At 48.3% G+C, this 19611-nt stretch overlaps 1 protein-coding gene and 1 pseudogene across 4 annotated transcripts in view; both read left to right on the top strand.

Annotated features, from left to right (window-relative positions):
* The window catches only part of Eml1 (EMAP like 1), a 143941-nt gene that overhangs the window by 99639 nt on the left and 24691 nt on the right, over positions 1-19611 (top strand). For all 4 annotated transcript variants that reach the window (XM_045153973.1, XM_045153970.1, XM_045153972.1 and 1 more), the window contains exons 5-12: positions 8807-8835; positions 12522-12651; positions 13143-13292; positions 14065-14134; positions 15579-15689; positions 16598-16693; positions 18108-18242; positions 19169-19268. In XM_045153973.1, the coding sequence (XP_045009908.1) occupies positions 8807-8835; positions 12522-12651; positions 13143-13292; positions 14065-14134; positions 15579-15689; positions 16598-16693; positions 18108-18242; positions 19169-19268 (821 nt within the window). The remainder of the gene's footprint in view (positions 1-8806; positions 8836-12521; positions 12652-13142; positions 13293-14064; positions 14135-15578; positions 15690-16597; positions 16694-18107; positions 18243-19168; positions 19269-19611) is intronic.
* LOC105944569 lies at positions 4081-5109 on the top strand (annotated as a pseudogene).

The raw sequence follows: 19611 nt of genomic DNA, 5'->3' as shown, positions 1-19611 counted from the left end.
TTCTGCCCAAAGCACTTTTCACAGTGCTGGGCACACAGAAACAGCTCCAAAAGAATTTGTTGAATGAATGAAAGAAAATTACTTTAAAAAAAAAAAAAATTCAATTCAGAACTGGGTAATGAGTGCCACCTACAGGTCAACAGTTAACTTACCACCACCCTTTAGATTTAAAAACATTTATGATGAAATAATAAAGTAACCTAAAATGTCATTCCCTAACAGGATTGTCTCACCCCTCCAGTCATTAGGCCATTCACGTTTTATTTAGCTTTTCGAAAATTTTATTTACGTGTGTGTGGTGTGCGTGTCTGTTCATATGTATGCGGGCACACGTGTGTGGGTGTACATGCATGTGTGTGGGTGTGGAGGCCAGGCATTGGCACCCATTGTCATCTGCAATCACTCTCCACCTTCTTTTTATTTAATTAATTAATTAATTTATTTATTGGACAGAGAGAGGGAGAGAGAAAGAGAATGGGCACACCAGGGCCTCCAGCCACTGCAAATGAAAACTCCAGACGCGTGCGCCCCCTTGTGCATCTGGCTAACATGGGTCCTGAGGAATCGGACCTAGGCCTTTGGCTTTGCAGGCAAACACCTGAACTATAAGCCATCCCTGCAGCCCACCTTTTTCTTTTTACTGACGCCGGGTCTCACTTGAACCCAGAGCGTGCTCATCCCCGATCTGTGTAGGCAGCTTGCTGTGGGGTCGCCTGTCTCTGTCCCAGGCGCTGCGCTGGCAAGAAGCCCCCAGCAACCAGACCCACGCTCGGCCCGCGTGCTCGCGGCTGTCTCCCAGCCTCGGTTAAAGGCGTCAGTGCTTACATCCTTGAAGTTGCTTTGGTTTTCAACTCTTGGGAGAGGGATCCGGAAATTCATGCAGACAAGCAGGAAGTAGTCTTCATTAGCAGCAGTGTGTTGGACACTGTCACGTCTCTGTGTCCTACCAATGCCCTGCGGTGGTCCTGTCCCGTGATGTAGGTGAAGGAGACAGGGCGTACTTGGGAGAGCCCTCTGTGTCCCTTTTGTGCTACGCTGCGTTTGGTTGGCACTGTGAAGCTTTCGTTTCTTGTACCCAAAAGGTCTCCAGTAAGTACTAAACATTTTTCTAGATGGTTGCTAAGTGACCCCATCCCTAGGGGGAAAAAAGAGCTATACAAGGTTAATGTCTATAAGGCATTCTTCTTCTTATTATTATTAGGTACGTTGACTTCCTGTGGTAATTTCTCCCCCGTCCCATAAGACCAATTTCAAAGGGAGCCATGGTATGCTGAGAGCTAGTATTTGGGAAAATGGCTCAGCAGTTAAGGGTGCTTGCTTACAAAGCCAGGGTTCAAGTCCTAAGCCACCCATATAAGCTAGACACAAGTGGTACAAACATCTGGCATCTGTTTGCAGTGGCGAGAGGCCCTGGCATGCCATACATGCATGCGTGCATGCACACATACACACATGCACACATACATGCATGGGTGTATACATTCAGGAACACTAATTAATTAAAAGAGACACAAGCACTGTTTGCCACCTCGGCTCCAGCTGCCTTCTTCACATCTGCGCCCTTCCTCAGGGGCAGCACCACAGCGCCGGAAGTCTTGGGCTTCCCTGTTGTGGGGATTCGAAGTCCTTTGTGGATTTTCTCTTTTTCAGCAGAACACTGCCACAACTGCATTTCTCATTTCTTGGGCGTGTACCCTTGCTCAAAGCCTTTATATCTTTTACTTTTGTGATCAGCATCATGAAGGAATCATTTTCCTACCTTTTAACAATGTTTAAAAACTCTCTGTGTGTGCACGTGCTTATAGGTTCGTGTGTGCCACAGCGGGTGTGGAGGCCAGAGGACAGCTTCCCGGTTGGTCCCCGCCTCTCCACCTCGTCTGAAGCAGGCTTTCTCACTCTGGATTCTTGCTCTACTGTTCTGCTGGGCTCATCACAAGCTTCTAGGAAACTCTTGTCTCTGCCTCCCATCTTGTTGCCGGCATCAGCATACTGGAACCACAGAAGCCCATCACAGCTCTGGCTTTTTACATGAGGGTCAAACTTGGGTACTCAGGCTCAGGAGGCAAGTGCTTTATCCACTGAGCCATATTCCCAGCCCTTTTTTCCTGTTCTTAGATTCCCCCCCCCACCCCGCCGGCATCCCTTTGATCATGTTTCTGTAATTATGGAACATTTGCCTTTTATTTTATATTTCCTTCTCCTGTCCCCATCCTACCTATGAACCAAATACATACATGGAGTCAAGACTCTGATTTCTAAGCACACAGATCACAAGAATGTCACTCATGCCCTGACAGTAGGGACAAGCCAGGTGAGCTACGGAACCCACAGCCATTGTAAGTCTGCCATGGAGCCTAAAATACCAAGTAATACACTAAGCTAAGACCACAGAAGGGACAATTTCCTCTGAGGTGGCTGGCCCATGTCTGCCCTTGTGTTGGGCAGGAGCAGCAGCAGGAAAAGGATCCCTGCCTAGATGGGAGGAGGGCAAGGCATCCATGGCTGAGCATGGGCTTGAGTGACAGATCAGGATTCCTGGGGACCAAGAAGAAGAGGAATTCCTCCTACACCGCTTTTCCATGGACCTTCAGGGAGCGCACACGGCAGACCCAGACCGAGGGCCAGAGGGAGGTACGGAGAGGCCCTGTGAGGCACGCCGGTCTGTGGTGTAAGAGCAGGGCAGGAAGAGAGAGAAGTCCACGCTCCAGGCCCTGCCCCAGCGCCAGGCAGCAGCTGCCCTCTTCTGGGTCCTGGGAACACAGCAGTGAGCAGGGCAGAGACCCTACCCTCAGTGGGGATTTGTGTCCTGTGGTGGAGTAAAATAAAGTATTTGACTAACAGCGCCATAGACAAAAATGAATCCGGATGGGGCAGGATCAGGGAGTGTGGGAAGCAGGGCCAAAGGGAGGGTGTGCTGTCAACTGGGCTTCCCAGAAGGCCTCACAGGAAGTGGCTGTGAGCACAGACCCAAGCAGCAGCTGTGTGCCATCTGTAGGCCTGGTGTCCAGGAGGAGAGACAGGCTGCACATTCTGAACCCTGGTCCATGGAACAGCAGGGATGCAGAGAGACTGGAGCTCGGTAGCCAGGGAAGCCAAGGGCTTGCCTGCAGCTGTGAAGGCCTGTGGAAGACCCTAGCCTTTAAGCTGAAAGGCTGAGCAGGCCTTTTACAGTCTGGTTTTCAATTCCCATAGTTCATAGTTCAGGAAACTATGCCAGTGACAGATACAGCTGCCTGTGTTTGAACCAGTGTGAACCAACAAGCAGCGGCAAAGCCCAGCCCCTGGCAGCCACTCCACACGTGCATGTGTGACCTGGGTGTCAAGGGCATCAATATGCAATGTATCATTACATCTTGGGCTATCAGGTCATGTTTAGTCAAGGTAGCTTTCATTGCGTTTTAAGTAACATTAGAAATATATGTCTTCCTGCCAGGCATGGTAGTGCACACCTTTAATTCCAGCATGTAGGAGGCAGAGATAGGAGGATAGCTGTGAGTTTGAGGCCAGACCAGAACTACAGAGTGAGTTTTAGGTCAGCCTGGGCTACAGTGAAACCCTACCTCAAAAAGAGAGAGAGAGAAAATATAATAAAACCAACAAAAAGAAATATATCCCATGCCAGGCATGGTGGCACACGCCTTAAATCCCAGCACTCAGGAGGCAGAGGTAGGAGGATTGCCATGAGTTCGAGGCCACCCTGAGACTCCATAGTGTAGTCCAGGTCAGCCTGGGATAGAGTGAGACCCTACCTTGAAAAGCCAAAACAAAAAGAAAGAAAGAAAGAAATATATCCCGCTTCCCCACCTCCTCCGCGGAGCTGCCGGGGCAGAGGCCTAGCGCAGTCGGGCTCCCCACACGGGCTTCGGGGGGACGCCTGGCTCTCGAAGCGCCTGCTTGGTTTGGTGGGCCTGCAGTGAGGCGCCGCATTCTCGGGCTTAGGTCTAAGGCATCGGGGTTCTTTGGGGACTTGGTCGTTTTTCTTCTCGCTTGTGTGTCCGTGCTTAGCACCTCTTTTTTGACCGTGCAAATCGGATACACCCCGTCCTCGTTTCTGTGTCACATCTCCTTAATGCTCAGGACATGCTTCCGGATGTGCTACCAACATTTGAGACTTAGCACCTAGGCCTGTGAGTCAGGAGAGACGATACGAAGCCCTCCAGAAAAAGGACCCGTTCCTCGGATGAGCCCCCTCACACAGAGACGAAGGGGCAGCAGAAAACAGCTGAAACGGGAGAGGGGACAGTTCAGATTCAGGAAGGTGCAGTGGCTACTGGGGAGGACCCAACTAGTGTGGCCATCGCCAGTATCCAGTCAGCTGCCACCTTCCCTGATCCCACCGTCAAGTACGTCTTCCGAACTGAGAATGGGGGCCAGGTGATGTACAGGGTGATCAGGTGTCTGAGGGGCAGCTAGGTGGCCAGATTGAGGGTACTGTGCCATCGGTGGCTATCCTGCCACTCAATCCATGAGCCAGGCCGTGCTCCAGGGTGCCTGCAGCAGTGACGATGCAGGTGACACAGAGGGGACAGCTGCTGAGACACATTATGCTTCGGAGCAGGGCCACCACGTTGGGAGCACAGCTGCAGTCGCTACCACTCAGGGCTGAGGCATTGCTGGGGCAGGCAACTCCTGCCAGCACCGGTCAGTTCTTTGTGATGATGTCACCACAAGAAGTATTGCAGGGAGGGAGCCAGCGCTCAATTGCCCCAGGACCCACCCTTACTCCCCGAAGTCAGAGGTTCCCCGGACAACTCGGGATGAGAAACGCAGGGCTCAGCATAAAGAAGTGGAGCGCCGCCGTCGGGACAAGATCAACAACTGGATCGTGCAGCTGTCTAAGATCATCCCAGACTGCTCTATGGAGAGCACCAAGTCTGGCCAGAGTAAAGGTGAATTCTATCCAAAGCCTGCGATTATATTCAGGAGCTTCGGCAGAGTAACCACCGGTTATCTGAAGAACTGCAGGGGCTAGACCAACTGCAGCTGGACAATGACGTTCTTCGGCAGCAGGTGGAAGGCCTTAAAAACAAGAATCTGCTGCTTCGAGCTCAGTTACGGCACCATGGCTTAGAGGTCGTCATCAAGAACGACAGCAACTAACTATGGGGACTCAGGCTTGGAGCCAGGAATTGCAGATAGCCCAGGAGCAACAGACTAATCTCGTGCCCCTTTCCTTCACTGCCCACTTCCAGCATGGGACTGGGGCATTTGGAAGGCATGTCTTTGAATTGAAGCCCTGTGGTATAGGAGCCTGCAGTGTGTGGTGTTAAACACGGCGTGGCTCGTGGACAGCCTTGCCCTCCCCCACCGTGCAGTCCCTGGGCCCTTGTGCCTCTCTTGCACAATGCATGTGCTGTCTCCGTGATGGACACCGGACACACTAAATGGGGGGCTTGTCCTGTGCTTGCTTAGAGTGCCCAGCAAAGGGTCTGCCGACAGGTGATATCTGGCTCTCCCACTGGTTCTTCCTTTCCCGGATCCCAGGCTCCCATGGGTTCCTGGTGACTGAGAAGCAGGCTTACTCACATGGGGGAAGGATGGGAAGGATCGAAGCAGGCCTGCCAGCCCGAGACTGGAGATGGCCCAGCAAGCAGCTGAGCCCTATGCAGACGTCTCTGAAGCCAGGGAGAACAGTAGGCTGGGACCCACTTGGGGCCTTTCCCTGCGTAGGGGTGGTTCTTCCTATTTCCTTTTCCTTTTTTTTTTTAAGATAAAATTGTTCAGAGCCACAAAAAAACAAAAAAGAAATATATCCTATCAGGAGTTTTTTACATGTGCATCTGTGTGAAGTGTTTGTATTTGTGTGTGCACACACATGTGTGTTGGTGAGCATGCCTGCATGTGGAGGCTAAGGGCTGATGCTGGGTACATTTCTCTGTGCCTTTTATCCTTTGAGACCAGTTCTCCCACTGAGCCTAGAGTCACTGGCCAGGAAGTTCCAGGGATCCTCTTGTCTCTGCCTCTCCAGCACCAGGGTCACAGGCACACAGCACCACTCCTGTCATTTTATGTGGGTGCTGGGGATCCCAAACTCAAGCCCTTTTGCTTGCACCCCATGTGGTGGCTTGAATGAAATGCCCACTGTAGGCTCATGAGGTTTGAATACTTAGTCTCAAGCTAGTGGCAGTTTGGGAGAATGTATGGAGCCTTTGGGAGGAAGGGCCTTGCTGGAGGAGGAGGTCCCTAGGGACGGACCTTGAGACCCTCTTGCGCGTCCCAGCCAGCTCACTCTTGCCGCTTCCTCCAGCTAATGTCGCATGGTGTGATGCTCAGGGGTCCGTTCTGCCATGCTTTTCCTGCTACGATGAAACTCCCCTTAAGACTGTTAGCAGGAGTAAACCCTTTCCTTCATAAGCCGCTTCCCGTCGGGTGTTTGCCGCAGCAACGAAAGGGTGACTGCTACACACGGAAGCGCCGCCCCCCCCCCCCCCCCAGCCAGCTCCCAGCCTTCCCGTCAGGTTCACGTGTGCACACGTGCAGGAATGGCCTGAGCCTGTCGCAGCACTTAGGGGTGATGATGACTCCAGGAACCCCCATGGCCCGTGTCTTGTCTCTTCTGTCTCACTTCCTGTCTTATGACAGGATAGAACCAGGGGTGCTGTGCAGGGGAAATAGCGGCAACTCTGGAGTCTCCAGACCAGGAGTCCAGAAATGGCTTGTGTCCCTCCCCTCCGTGAGCATCTGACTCAATCTGCTCTGTGTGGCTTCAACCAAACACCCAAGGTTGGGTAGTTTCTAAAGAAAAAATAAACATTTTGGCTCACAGTTTCGGGAGGCTGAATACTCCAGATTGGAGCCATCAACCTTGTGAGGCTCTCATACTGTGTCAGAACATGGCACTTGGTATCACATGGTAGGAGCATGTGTAGAAAAGGCCCAAACACCATGGCAACCCTGCTTTATAATAGCCCACTCCCAAGGTCCCAAGTGACCCCGTTTACTTCCAAGAGACCTAACAAGCCTGCCGACACTAATCCATTAATGAGCATGGAGCCCTTGTAGCCCAATTTCTTAAAGATACCACCTTCTCTGCACCCTGCTGCACTGGGGACCAAACACATGGAACTTTGTGTCAAAGCTTAGCAGCGTCTCTGTCCTTGTCTGCAGTACAGATGGTGCCTTCTTCCCACAAGTGGCTGTCCCGTGAGGGTGAGCCCCTGGGAAGCAACGGATCTACCCAACAGCCCTCCTCTCCTTCATCATCTGGAGACCCCTGGGGAAGTTTTGCTCGCAGTAAGCATGCTTGCCCTAGAAATGACCTTGTTCCATCGGAGGCACCTTCCCCCAGCCCGTTGGTGCTTTTATTTCCCAAGTGCCGTCCCACAGGTGCTCTGCAGTCGGCTTGGCGGTGGGCACTCGGGTGGCTGAGGTCCGCGGTGACATCCCTACAAATCCCATGAGATGGCTTCTTCACAGACTCCCGTCTTCTTGAATAAATTCCCCTACAGGAGAAGGGCTCGCAGAGTCTTCGTGCACGAGCTCTTTCATTGGAACACCAGTCATTTTAAATAAGTTCTTTAAGTCTGTGGAGAGAGCAGGAAGACAAAGAACCTTCCTGAGACATCCAACTAAGCCGCTCCATCTCCGTCAGCCAAGTGCCCTCCCCTAGTGCTATTTTCTGTCTTCCGAAGCACCCCTGGGCCTGAGAGATGGCTCCACCATTAAGGTGCATGCCTGGAAAGCCCAGCAACCCGAGTTCAGTTCCCCAGCACAGGGAAAGACAGATACACAAAGTGGCACATGCATCTGGAGTCCATTTACAGAGGCTAGGAGCCCTTGTGTGCCCCTTCTCCCTGTCTGTCTCATTTATTTCTCTCTGCTTGGAAATAAATAAATAAATAATTTAAAGCACAACAGAGAAGCTGGGCAGGGTGATTCATACCTGTAATCCCAGCACTTGGAGGCTGAAGTAGGAAGGAGAATTGCTGTGAGTTTGACCAGCCTGGGATATAGAATGAGCTCTAGGTTAGCCAGCAATAGAGAGCCTGCCTTTAAAAAAAAAGGGGGGGGGGCTGGAGAGGTGGCTTAGTGGTTAAGCGCTTGCCTGTGAAGCCTAAGGACCCCGGTTTGAGGCTCGGTTCCCCAGGTCCCATGTTAGCCAGATGCACAAGGGGGCGCACGCGTCTTGAGTTCGTTTGCAGAGGCTGGAAGCCCTGGCACCCATTCTCTCTCTCTCCCTCTATCTGTCTTTCTCTCTGTGTCTGTCGCTCTCAAATAAATAAATAAAAAATAATTTTAAAAAGCATCCCTGGGGAATGAAGAGATGGCTTATATAAGCCTGATGATGGCCTGAGACCTCCTGAGTTTGATTCTCCAGCACCTACATAAATAGTTGGGCATGGCCACACATGCCTGAAACCCTGTCCTGTGGGGAAACATAGACCAGAGAATTAGTAGGGCTTGAGAAACCAGCAAGTTCTGTGAGACTCTGTCTCAAGGAAACATATGGATGAGCAATAGAGGGGGACACCCCATGTCCTCTGGCCTCCACCAGCATGCATATAGGGCATGCACCTGCGCATACGTATGCATGCACCACATGCACACACACACACACACACACACACACACATACACACAGCTTACCTTCAGTGATAAATTTAGGATTATAATCACATGTACCTAGTTTTGAACATTTTAATTTACATGTTTCTTTCACAATGACAGTGGCATTCTTTTGTTATTGGTGTGTCATTCACACAGCACACATGTGGAGAGTGTTGCAGCACATGGCTGTGGAGCCATACATGAATGAGATGAAATACCCAGACACCCTTTGAGAACTGTTTTTGATTTATTTTCACAGCAAACCTAAGGAGCCTGTGTTCAGCCCAGGTAAGTCTGGTTTCTTTTTTGTGTGGGTGGCTAGAATTTGGATGTTGACTGCTCAGCAGATAAGAAGTAGTGATCCCAGGACTAGCCTGTGGCCCTCAGATAGTGGCTTTGGTGTTTATGGGCAGCTTGGGTGGGGTCAGACAGCTCAAATCAAAGGATCACTCAGAAAACAGTCAGAGACTAGACCCTTCTCAGCCTCACGTAGCTACATCAGTAGGGTTAGAGTGACACATGGTGCCATGCCACATGGGCACTTCCACATGAAGATGCCCGTCCCCCTCAGCCCTCCTTCCTACCTACTCTGCCAAATGCACGTGCACTTCTCCTAAGGGAAAGTTTCTTGCCCAATAAGTTATATAACATTGTCTAAAAATAACTGCTCCTTTTCTGTGTAGGATTTGCTAAACTGCAAACTAATAATTCACAGATACATTTTCATGTATCTTTTTTATACAGACACATTTTATAAGGCAGATGTTTGGTTTTTATTAGCATAGTAATCTGATTTTAAATATTGTATATGCAAATTATTACAAGTGTGTAATTTATTGAAATTCATCCAATTTTAATTTTCCAAGTTTTTCTCACTTTTCATAGTGAAGACAGAACAGGCACTGTTTTGTATGCACCGGCACATTTGTTAGTATTCATTTTATTTCCAGGAAGCATGAAATGACTTCCTGAGAATGTAACCGCCATAAACCCACAGGCCTCCATCCTGTCAGAACCCCTGAATGTCCAGTTGTCCCATGGGGGGCAAGGGTGGCCCCTCGGCCTGAGCAGGCAGGCCAGCCACACTTGTAGTACCGCATCTCTTTGTCTAGCCCTTCTGTCTCTGTCTCCGAAGCGCCGGGTGACGCACTGCAAAGGTAGGCAGCATTCCCGAGCCCATAGCTCTCTGAGCAAGACTGCTACTCTGGCTCCAGAGACGGTTTTCATACAGGCAAACCCTCCTTGTATGAAAATGTTTCTGTGACATGGTCCCCTTCCATCTGCCCTACTAAGTTCAAAGCATCCCTGAGCGTTTACTCAGATGGGCTTCAACGAATGGATATGATTTGGATCATGATCAGTAATTGGCTGGTTATAGAAATTCTGTTTTTAAAAACCTGAAGAGAGCTATAGGGCAGTCCTTGGGTGTCCACTGTGTGGCACAATGTCCTGCACTGCTGGCCTCTTCCCACTAGCACCTCTGGGTTTGATGATTGTGTGTCTTGCTCCTAACATGCCTGAAAACAGCATTGCTCTCCCTCACTGCCCTGTGATTTGAGAGGTAGAATGTCTGAGTTACAGGAAATGACAGCCCAAGGCTGAGTTTAGAGCTGTTTTGGTCTTGTCAGTAATTTAAAAGGCTGCAGCGAGCCTTAGTCATAGGGGTTCTGAACCAGAACACAACCACTACATACCCGGAAATACTTCACATACAGTTACAGCCTCTGCCCTGCCGACTTGTGCCTTGTGGAAATGCATCGTGTACATGCTATTCCTGTCCCACACTCAGCACTCCAGCAGGACTGATCTGTATCTTACACACAGAGAGTTGACAGAATCGCCTTCTGTTTTACTTTCAACGCCATCACTCCTGCATCTCTCTACTCTAAGGAAGGTCTGCTGAGTGCTTTTAGAGCCTGCGCTTGCGATCACTATACAGAGTGATGAGCAGTTCGGGGAGGCAAGAGATTTCAAAAGAGAACAGCTGAGCTACATCTTTGAGGGAAGGCAGGGCGTAATGTATGGAAGAGACACTTCTGGCCAGAGAGGAGAACCCTCATAGGGTGGCTGGAGCAGGTCACGTCAGTCAGACCTGCTAGTCCAGCAAGTAAGTGAGCAGACAGAGGACCGAGCATGGATGAGCATCCGACAAGATCCCATTTGGGCTTTGATGGCTGTGGTGACAGTATGTGAGGTGACCCAGGATAGCAATAAGGACCAGCAGTGATGACAACCTCGGATGCGCTGGTCCCAGTGCAGCTGGGGGGGGGGGGGTGGACAGTACCCACATGGAGAAGACTATAACAGGACAATCCATGGGTGGGTGTGGTGGCACAGTGTATGCAGGGCTGAGGGCATCCTGGCTCCCGCGGCAACGCCAAGCTTCGCTAAGCGCAGCGTGGAGAGCATGCACATGGCAGGCACTAACGCTGCGTGGCGCCGTCTGACGCCTGTGGAGCAGGACCGCAGGACGCATTTGTGACTGGGATGCTTACGGAACGGCGGCCGTCTCATGGCTTTTCCTTGCCACTTTCTCCTGCGTGGTGATTGTTTATGGAGTTCGGCCCAGACACTGCCACTACCCAGTTTAAATGTCATTTAGCCAGGGTCCTTTGATCTACAGGGAGCATTAGACTGAAGAGTCTGAGACTGAACAGAGCTCCCCAGGGGTTCAAGGAGACACATGCTCCTATCATATTCTGAAAAAAAGGAAAAAAAAAAAAAGAAAAAGGAGGAAAAAAAAAAAAAAAACTAGTACAGAATGCCCCAAGCTGACTGTTTTTTAAGGTTCTGGTGTTGTCTCAGGTCAACATACCCTTTTTTTTTTTTTTTTTTTTTTTTTTACTGTGGCCTATAATTTATTAAAATAACAAAACTGGGTTTGAGAAGATGGCTCAGAGGTTGATGGTGCTTGTTTGCAAGCCCTGCCAGTCTGTATTCAATCCCTAGCCACCCAGTAAGCTGGATGAAAAAAATGGCACAAGCATCTGGTGTTCCTTTACAGCAGCAAGAGGCCCTGGAACACACACACACAGACTCACACACACACGCGCGCATGTGCAAATAATTTTTTTTAAATTGTCAACAGGAGTTTTAAAAAATAAAATACCCAAAGTTATCAGTAGCATATTCATTCTGGAGAGCTCTAGCTCCTGATCTCATCTCTGCTGGCCCCTGCTGCTCCTCAGTTCTCCACAGCTAGTTTCTCGTTGCACATTTTCTGCATCAAGCAAATTCTGCGTCCTTGCACGCACTTCCAGTGACCCTGTGTCCTCTGCACCTGAAAGAGCTGTCCAGTGGAAAAGATGCATGAAGACGTATTTTCACAGTTTGACATCACAAATCAATTTGAATGTTGCCAGATATTTCATAACTTTTGGTAGCGAGATTGCATTTACATTGGACTGCATAAGAGCCTAAAGTGCATTTCTTGCATGAGTTATGAATAGTGGTGGTGCGTTTTCCTCTCTGGTGGTAAAGTATCCCACGGAGACCTCATGGGAAATGGGAAGTGATCGCTGGGATCTAGCTCATGCCTCTACAATTTTTAAAAAATATTTTATTTACTTGAGAGAGAGAGAGAGAGTGAATGAGAATGGGCACACTAGGGCCTCTAGCTACTACAAACAAACTCCAGATGCATATGCCACCTTGTGCATCTGGCTTTACATGGTACTAGGGAATTGAACTTGGGTCCCTTGGCTGTGCCGGCAAGTGCTTTACCTGCTAAGCCATCTCTTGGCCCTGCAATTTGTTATATATGTTGTGAACTTAAGCGAGCAGAATGTCAGAAGCAAGACAGCAAAAGCTTTTTCCTTTAACCTTATGTTATTGTTCCTTCCCTGGGACGCTTCTGGAAAATGACACAGGATAGATATTCACTTGTGCAGTGACAGACTAGTGAGACCACGACATTTATTTTCAGGTGCTCTGGACACTAAGGTGTCTTACTGACATCTTTGTTCTCTTTATAGAAGAAGGATATGTAAAAATGTTTCTTCGGGGACGCCCCGTGACCATGTACATGCCCAAAGATCAAGTGGATTGTTACAATTTGGAGGCAAAAGCAGAGCTGCCAACCAAACGGCTTAAGCTGGAATGGGTGTATCCTTTGAATAAACTTCTAAAAGTCAACCAATCTTTGTATTGTTAAAAAATGCACTCATGTGAAGCTGGGTGCATACATCTGGAGTGTGCTTACAATGGCAGTGGGCCCTAGTGAAAACACACACACATGCAAATAAATAAAAATTTTAAAATATGCATTCATATGAGATATTTGTAATTCCAGTCCTAGGGAGGCTGAGGCAAAAGGATGAGTTTGAGGCTAGCCTGGACTACAGAGTGAGCCTCTGTGTTAAGAATCCAAGGGCTGGAGTTGTACCTCATGGTGAAGCCTCTGCCAAGCATGTGTGGACTACTTCTGTGGGTATCCAGATGGCAAGGTGTACTGGGTACCACATAGTCTCAAGTTAGGATTATTTAAAGCAGTTAAACTGATGGGAATTATCTATGATATTCTATTGCTTATTGAATAAATCCAATGACCCGTCAGCTCTTGAGAGCAAACAGTGTTTATCTTGACATGCATAAAGATACGGATATCGGGGTAGAGACTGTCGCAGTAACCTGTACTTGCTCCCCACGGGGGAGACGGTGTACTTCATTGCATCGGTGGTGGTGCTGTACAATGTGGAGGAGCAGCTGCAGAGGCACTACACAGGCCACAGTGATGACGTGAAGTGGTGAGTCCTGGGCGAGCCAGCCTGAGCCCAAAGAGGTCAGCGTCGGAACGTGAGGCACAGGAAAGCTGGGATCTGGGCAGGGCAGACCCCAGCAGAGCCCTTCTGCCTGCCCTCAGGGCTGCCCTCTGGCACGTTCAGCTTTATATACCCACCACACATCTAAGTAACCAGGTTCCCTGAACAAATAGTTCCCGAGACACCCCCTAGGAAGGCTTTGTAACACATCACAAGTTCAAGCTTCCAATTAGGTCTTTATTTTGGGGGAAAAAAATTTGTATTTGTTTGCTTTGTATTTATGGTTGGGTCCATTATGCCTATAATTTATTTATGGCAATAGAAAAGCTCTGGAAGGATCGGCTGAATAAATAGATTCATATATCTGCCTGGGTTTGTCCTGGATTCTTGGTTAATGGTGAAAGTCCTATTGACAAAAGCTATGGTGTCTTTGCTGTTTAACATACCCACAATAGCTTCTTAATAAACCGTGTAGACTAATTAAGTAATTCTGAGATTGACTTGGTATTTCCCCAGCAAAGAATGTTATCTCCTTTAGCTTGGGAGTTCTCAGTAAGAAATAAGGGGGTTCAGAATAGTGAAATGGGCACTAGCTGTCTGAGGTCACTGGAGTGTTCAGAGAATTTAGGATGAGTCTGTAAGAAACTAGGCAATACAGGTATTTTTATATTTAAACTTTTGACAGACTGTAGTTAATCAAGGGGAGACTAAAGATCCCCTTTGTAGTATCGATATCTTATCAATATTCTCTTTCCAGCCTAGCAGTTCACCCTGATAGGATCACGATAGCAACAGGACAGGTCGCAGGCACCTCTAAGGATGGAAAGGTGAGTTGAATTACCTTTTCTTATCTCTGTAAGAAGTTGGCAATTTCCTGAAAACCTGCTGATGAGCCTACCTGCTTAAGTGTAGATTCAGCATTAGGAACCTTCTGAATCCTCATAGGAGCTGTTCCTGCAGATTGAATGTCTCACAGCAGCTTCGCCCCACCCCCACAACCAAGTTCACCTTAATTTCAGCAAATTTTAAAATAGCATTGTCTTACTTAAGAATCCACTGATTCTTGAAATACTTACTTCTATAATAAGTATTAAGTGATTTAATAATCAAAGTAAAAGTCATGATAGATAATCACATCCAAGTGGGGCACCTTGACAATAAATCCCTGGCATTCACAGCTTCTGCCTGTAGGGACTTTGCCTTCATGTAAATACAAGAGATGCTGAGAAGTTTTATACAAATCTTAAGTACTTTAGCAAGATTTTATGAAATGCACAAGGAGAGCAGTTCAAAACTGGTCTCCAGTGACTTACATGTCACAGTCCTGTGAACACCATGACTTATTCAGAACTCCTTGTAGCTCTTGTGCTGTGTATCTTTATGTAGCTTATTACTGTACTACCTATTACCTGAAGCTAATTTCAATAAGTTCTTTCAATTTTATTAACACAGAAAACATGAATGCTAGCTTATTTGAGAGAAAGTTTTCATAACATCAAATGTTAACTAGTCACCTTGTGATATTTTTCATTACAATTCTACTCTTGAAAAGCAGTCATGGGAATAACTGAAATCAGGCTACTGTTATGTAAATTCGCACAAATGGAACAGTTATTCATCTTTTTTTAATGTTACATGCCCTTGAAAAGTTCTTTAAAGTTAGTAGCAGGCCATTTGCTCTGCCCTCTAGTGGCAGTAAAGCATGTTTCAGTTCAGCACTGAATCAGAAGAGTCACTTTAGAACCAGAGAACGCGCTAAGGCTGTCTGAGTGAATCCCTGGCCCGTGGGGAGACCGGGGGGGGGTGGGGTGGGGGGGAGGGAGGGCGAGGGAGGGCTGCCGAGCTGCTCTGAGACGAGGCCAAACTGGAACCCGGCTCACCTAACACTTGGCCGCTCAGTGCCATGTGGCGGTTTTTGTGGCAATGAGTTGGCTGATGCTTTGTCATGTGAAATGCCATCTTCCTGCCATCTCTAAAAGGTGGGTGAATGCAGATTATAAATCGAGTGTCAGTTCCTGTGGCACAATTGCCAAGGACTGGCTAGATGATGTTTAAAATGTGGTTAACCTTGCTTGACAGTTCACATGACTGTAGGACCTCCCAAAGCCACCGAGCATGCTCTGAGTTACATACAGCAGCAGTCGCCACAAAAGCAGAAAAAGACCTCTTGTTTGACACAATTGAACTTGCTGTCCAAGCAATTGTGCAACTTCAGGTTTAGATGGATTTAGTGACAGTCACAGCTGACTGTGTTTTCTTTTTAAAAAATAGCAATTGCCTCCGCATGTACGTATTTGGGACTCTGTGACCTTGAACACTCTGCACGTCATTGGAATAGGCTTTTTTGACAGAGCTGTCACCTGCATCGCATTCTCAAAATCTGTAAGTATGAGCGCTGGGAGGGGCGGGACTCCACTCCTGGCTGCAGTGGAGAGAGCTCACTGCCCGGGTGCCTGTGTAGATTTGACCTCAGAAGTCTTCCCACTTCCTGCTTCCTCTCATCAGCACCTAACCAAGTGTATAATGTCCTCACAGTGCCAAAGGCACCTTACACGTTCTGGCCTTGAGCAGCACAACTACTTCACAGGTGGTTTCCCAGTGTCTCTGCCGTCAGCATGGCTTGTCTTGCTGTGTGTCGGCAAGTGCAGGCTTAGGGGCCTCGTGGGCTTCCAGTCTTCCTCAGACACACTGGCCCGACGGATCCACACTAACACTCCTAATCCCCATGCAGCTCAGAACCTACACTCACACATCACGTATGTGTTCACCTCAGATACCCCTGTTTATTCATGTTTATTCATGCCTCGTGCCATGTACAACCCTCGGGTAGTCCTGTGTGTGGCTGGGAACCAACCAGGGACCATGCCAGTTGTGGGTATTTCCTCCTCTAGGAGGAGGGTGAGAGCCCCTTTGTGGCTGGTTTGCATGGAATGCAGTAGTGACGTTGCACCCTGCTCTCCTTCCCTACGCTTGTCCCTTTATAACCCCACACCCAATGAGTGTTAGTATTTGTAAAGTAAGGGGCTCTTTCTTAAGAAGTGCAGCCAGGCATAGTGGCGCACACCTTTAATCCCAGCACTTGGGAGGCAGAGGTAGGAGGATCACCATGAGTTCAAGGCCAGCCTGAGGCTACATAAAGAATTCTAGGGCAGTCTGGGCTAGGGCAAGAGCCTGCCTTGAAAGAAGAAAAAAATGAAAAAAAAAAGAAGCAAAGTTAATATTCATTTTCAGTCATACTATCCCATTTTACTCTCAAGCATAACCTTCGTCTGATAACTTTTTCTTTGCAGAATGGGGGAAGCCACCTCTGTGCTGTAGATGACTCCAATGACCACGTGCTGTCTGTATGGGACTGGCAGAAGGAAGAAAGACTGGTGGATGTGAAGGTCTCGCTTAAGCCATACACGGGGGCTACAATGTCATTTCCCACATGGAGCCTGTCACATAGGTCCCAGCCTCCTCAGAGTAGGCTCTGGGTGCCCGCTGCCCTGGCCTCTAGGAATGCCCTCTTCCCTGCAAATTGTTCTTGTCCCTCCTTCCCCTGTGGAACTCTACCTAAGGCCTGTCAGGGTTCCTTCTTCGCTTTGGAGTGTCCATAAGTTTCTTTTTTCATTCTCATTTTATAGCTTGAGCCCTTCTAACTCATTCAATGGCCTGTTTGTTCACTTTCATTTGTTTAGCAAACCCCAAGTGCCCACTGTGTGCTGGCCTGGAACAGTGAGGCTTCCTGGAGGTAGACCAAGACTGGTGTGTGCTTAGAGCCCTCCAATATCTAGAACTATGGGATAGGAGAATGCAACACCCCTGAGGTTGGGACACTGCCCAGCTCAGGGGCTCATCCAAGCTTCACAGACCCTGGAAGGACTACTGAGAGCTCTGGTCCCCCGGACTCCTCTCACTCTGGCCTTCTGTACTGCCTCAAATCCACTTTGCATGAAATGTCAGGTTAACATTCCTGAGGCCTTCATACGTCTTTCTCCCCCAAAGATCATCCTGGGCTTCCTATTTTTATAGAACTGACTTCAAATTTCTCACTTTGTCATTGATCAACCTTAGATAACCTAACTTACCTAACATTAGAAATAACAGACAACCTTCCAGGTCGAGGATTAGGGTTGCCATCAAATGCCCTTAGCTACCTAACTTTTCTCTCCTGTGGTTGGACGCAGACTTAGATTCTAACCAGGCATGCTGTTCCTTGACGTCTAATGTTCCCGTCAGGGATGTATAGTAGCCTCACTGTGTTAGATTGGAAGTCACCTGAGACAAGCTATTAGCCTGATTCAAGACATAAAATTGAGTTATTAAGTGGAGGCAACAATCAGGGCCAGACTCAGCAGGCCAGAATGACAGTACTGAGAGTCGGGAGCACGTTGCTAAGGAGCCAGGAGCACCACACGAGGCCCCGACTGTGTGCTGAGCTGCAGGCAGAGTCCCAGGAACTAGAAGCAGGAAGGACTCCTGGGGAGACAGGGCAGCCAGAGTGAGCTCTAGGAAGTACAGATTCCTGGGCTTTCCCTGGAGATCCCAGGCACTAGGGGAGGAGGACAAGAGGTCTCCCTTTCTCCACATACCAGGCAGTGTCATTGCTCAGCCTGGTGGGTGCCTCAGTCCTGAGGCCCCTGAGTGCTTGAGCTGCCTTCACACTCCTGGGCTGGGCTTCCACCAGAGGGGCGGGCAGGCAGCAGTCACCGAAGGAAACTCGGAGGCCCGTGCTCAGCTTGAATGGATTTTTAGATGTGTGGCTCAGATTAAATCTGAGCTGAGGTATTTGATTCTCCTGTTTTGTTTTTCCTAAAGTGTTCAAATGAAGCAGTGTTTGCTGCAGACTTCCACCCCACAGACACCAATATCATAGTCACCTGTGGGAAGTCACATCTCTACTTCTGGACACTAGAAGGAAACTCTCTTAACAAGAAGCAAGGGTTGTTCGAGGTAAAGTCCATTTTTGGTGCCATTTTCCCACATGGTATGCGTGAGAGATTAGATTTTAAGAGAAATTTGGGGTACTCCAGTTTTGACATTTGTTTTAGTAGCAAATGTGGGAGTGTATCTGGGCCTGTAGAGACAATGACTATCCCCTAGAATCCCTCACACAGTGGGGAACCTTCTGTGTCTTGAGGATAGAATGGAGAAGGACAAGGCCCAGGAAGGGCTGCCCCGTGGGTGGCTAGCTTCGCAGAGCCCGCAGACAGAGCCTCTTGTGCTGAGATTGGGCAACCTGTCTTTGCTAAGGATGGTGGGGTGGGCTGTCTGACTCTGTTCTTCAGTCTACAGTCACGACAACACAGCCCATCCCTAATATCCCTCTGTTTAATTTCCCAGATTTTTCAGATGGCCAGAAAGTTCTTTCTCTTTGAGCAATTAATCTTGTTGCATAAATTTCATAACAATAGTTGTAGCAGGGACAAAACACCAGACCAGAAGCAGCTATGGAAGGAAAGAGTTTATTTCCAGCTTTCAGTTTCAGTGGGAAGGTGTCGTCATGGCAGGGAGCGCATGGCAGGAGCAGACAGCTGAGTGCCACATCTCCACAGCGGTGGGGAGAAAACAGAGAAGCGAGCTAAGAGTGGCAAGCCGGCTGGACTGCAACAGTCCAGGCCCCCAGTGACACGCCTCCTCCAGCAAGGTCCGCCATCCAAAGGCTCCACAGCTTTCCCAAACAGCCACAAGCTAGTGGTTAAGTATTTAAAAATGTGAGTCCATGGGGGATTTGCCAGACCAAACCACCACAGTAGGAAAAAATACAAAGTGTACAGGGCGATTACAGAGGTTAACATAATACAGTTGGCATCATCTTATTAACACAAATAATACTTGATTAAACATGCATATGTATATATATTTACTATATTCTACAGAAACAAGAAAAGCCAAAGTTTGTCCTCTGCGTGACATTTTCTGAAAATGGCGACACCATTACTGGAGACTCAAGTGGGAACATCTTGGTGTGGGGGAAAGGTAACGAGTGATTTTCCCAAAGCCACTTTTCTTGGCAATGTTATAAGTAAAACATCAAAATGACTGCCATAGGAATAGTCTATTAAGATTATATATAGGCTAATTGTTAAATTCCAAGTTATTTAGGTGTGTGTGTGTGTGTGTGTATGTGTGTGCGTGTGCACATGTGCATTTTCATGAAACCATAAACCATAGTGGACGAGAATGGGAAATACTATGAGGTACATTGTAAAATACTATTAAAGGTCAAGATATAATTAATTACTAACTTTATTGGGAGTGATGAAGTTATTAATTACTGCATAGCTATGATATATGTAGGCAACATCCATGGAATGTCACA

This window comes from Jaculus jaculus, chromosome 7 (assembly GCF_020740685.1).
Source record: "Jaculus jaculus isolate mJacJac1 chromosome 7, mJacJac1.mat.Y.cur, whole genome shotgun sequence".
NCBI classification, from domain to species: domain Eukaryota; kingdom Metazoa; phylum Chordata; class Mammalia; order Rodentia; family Dipodidae; genus Jaculus; species Jaculus jaculus.
Note: the sequence above shows the minus strand (reverse complement) of the source record. Positions and strands in the feature narration are given on the sequence as shown.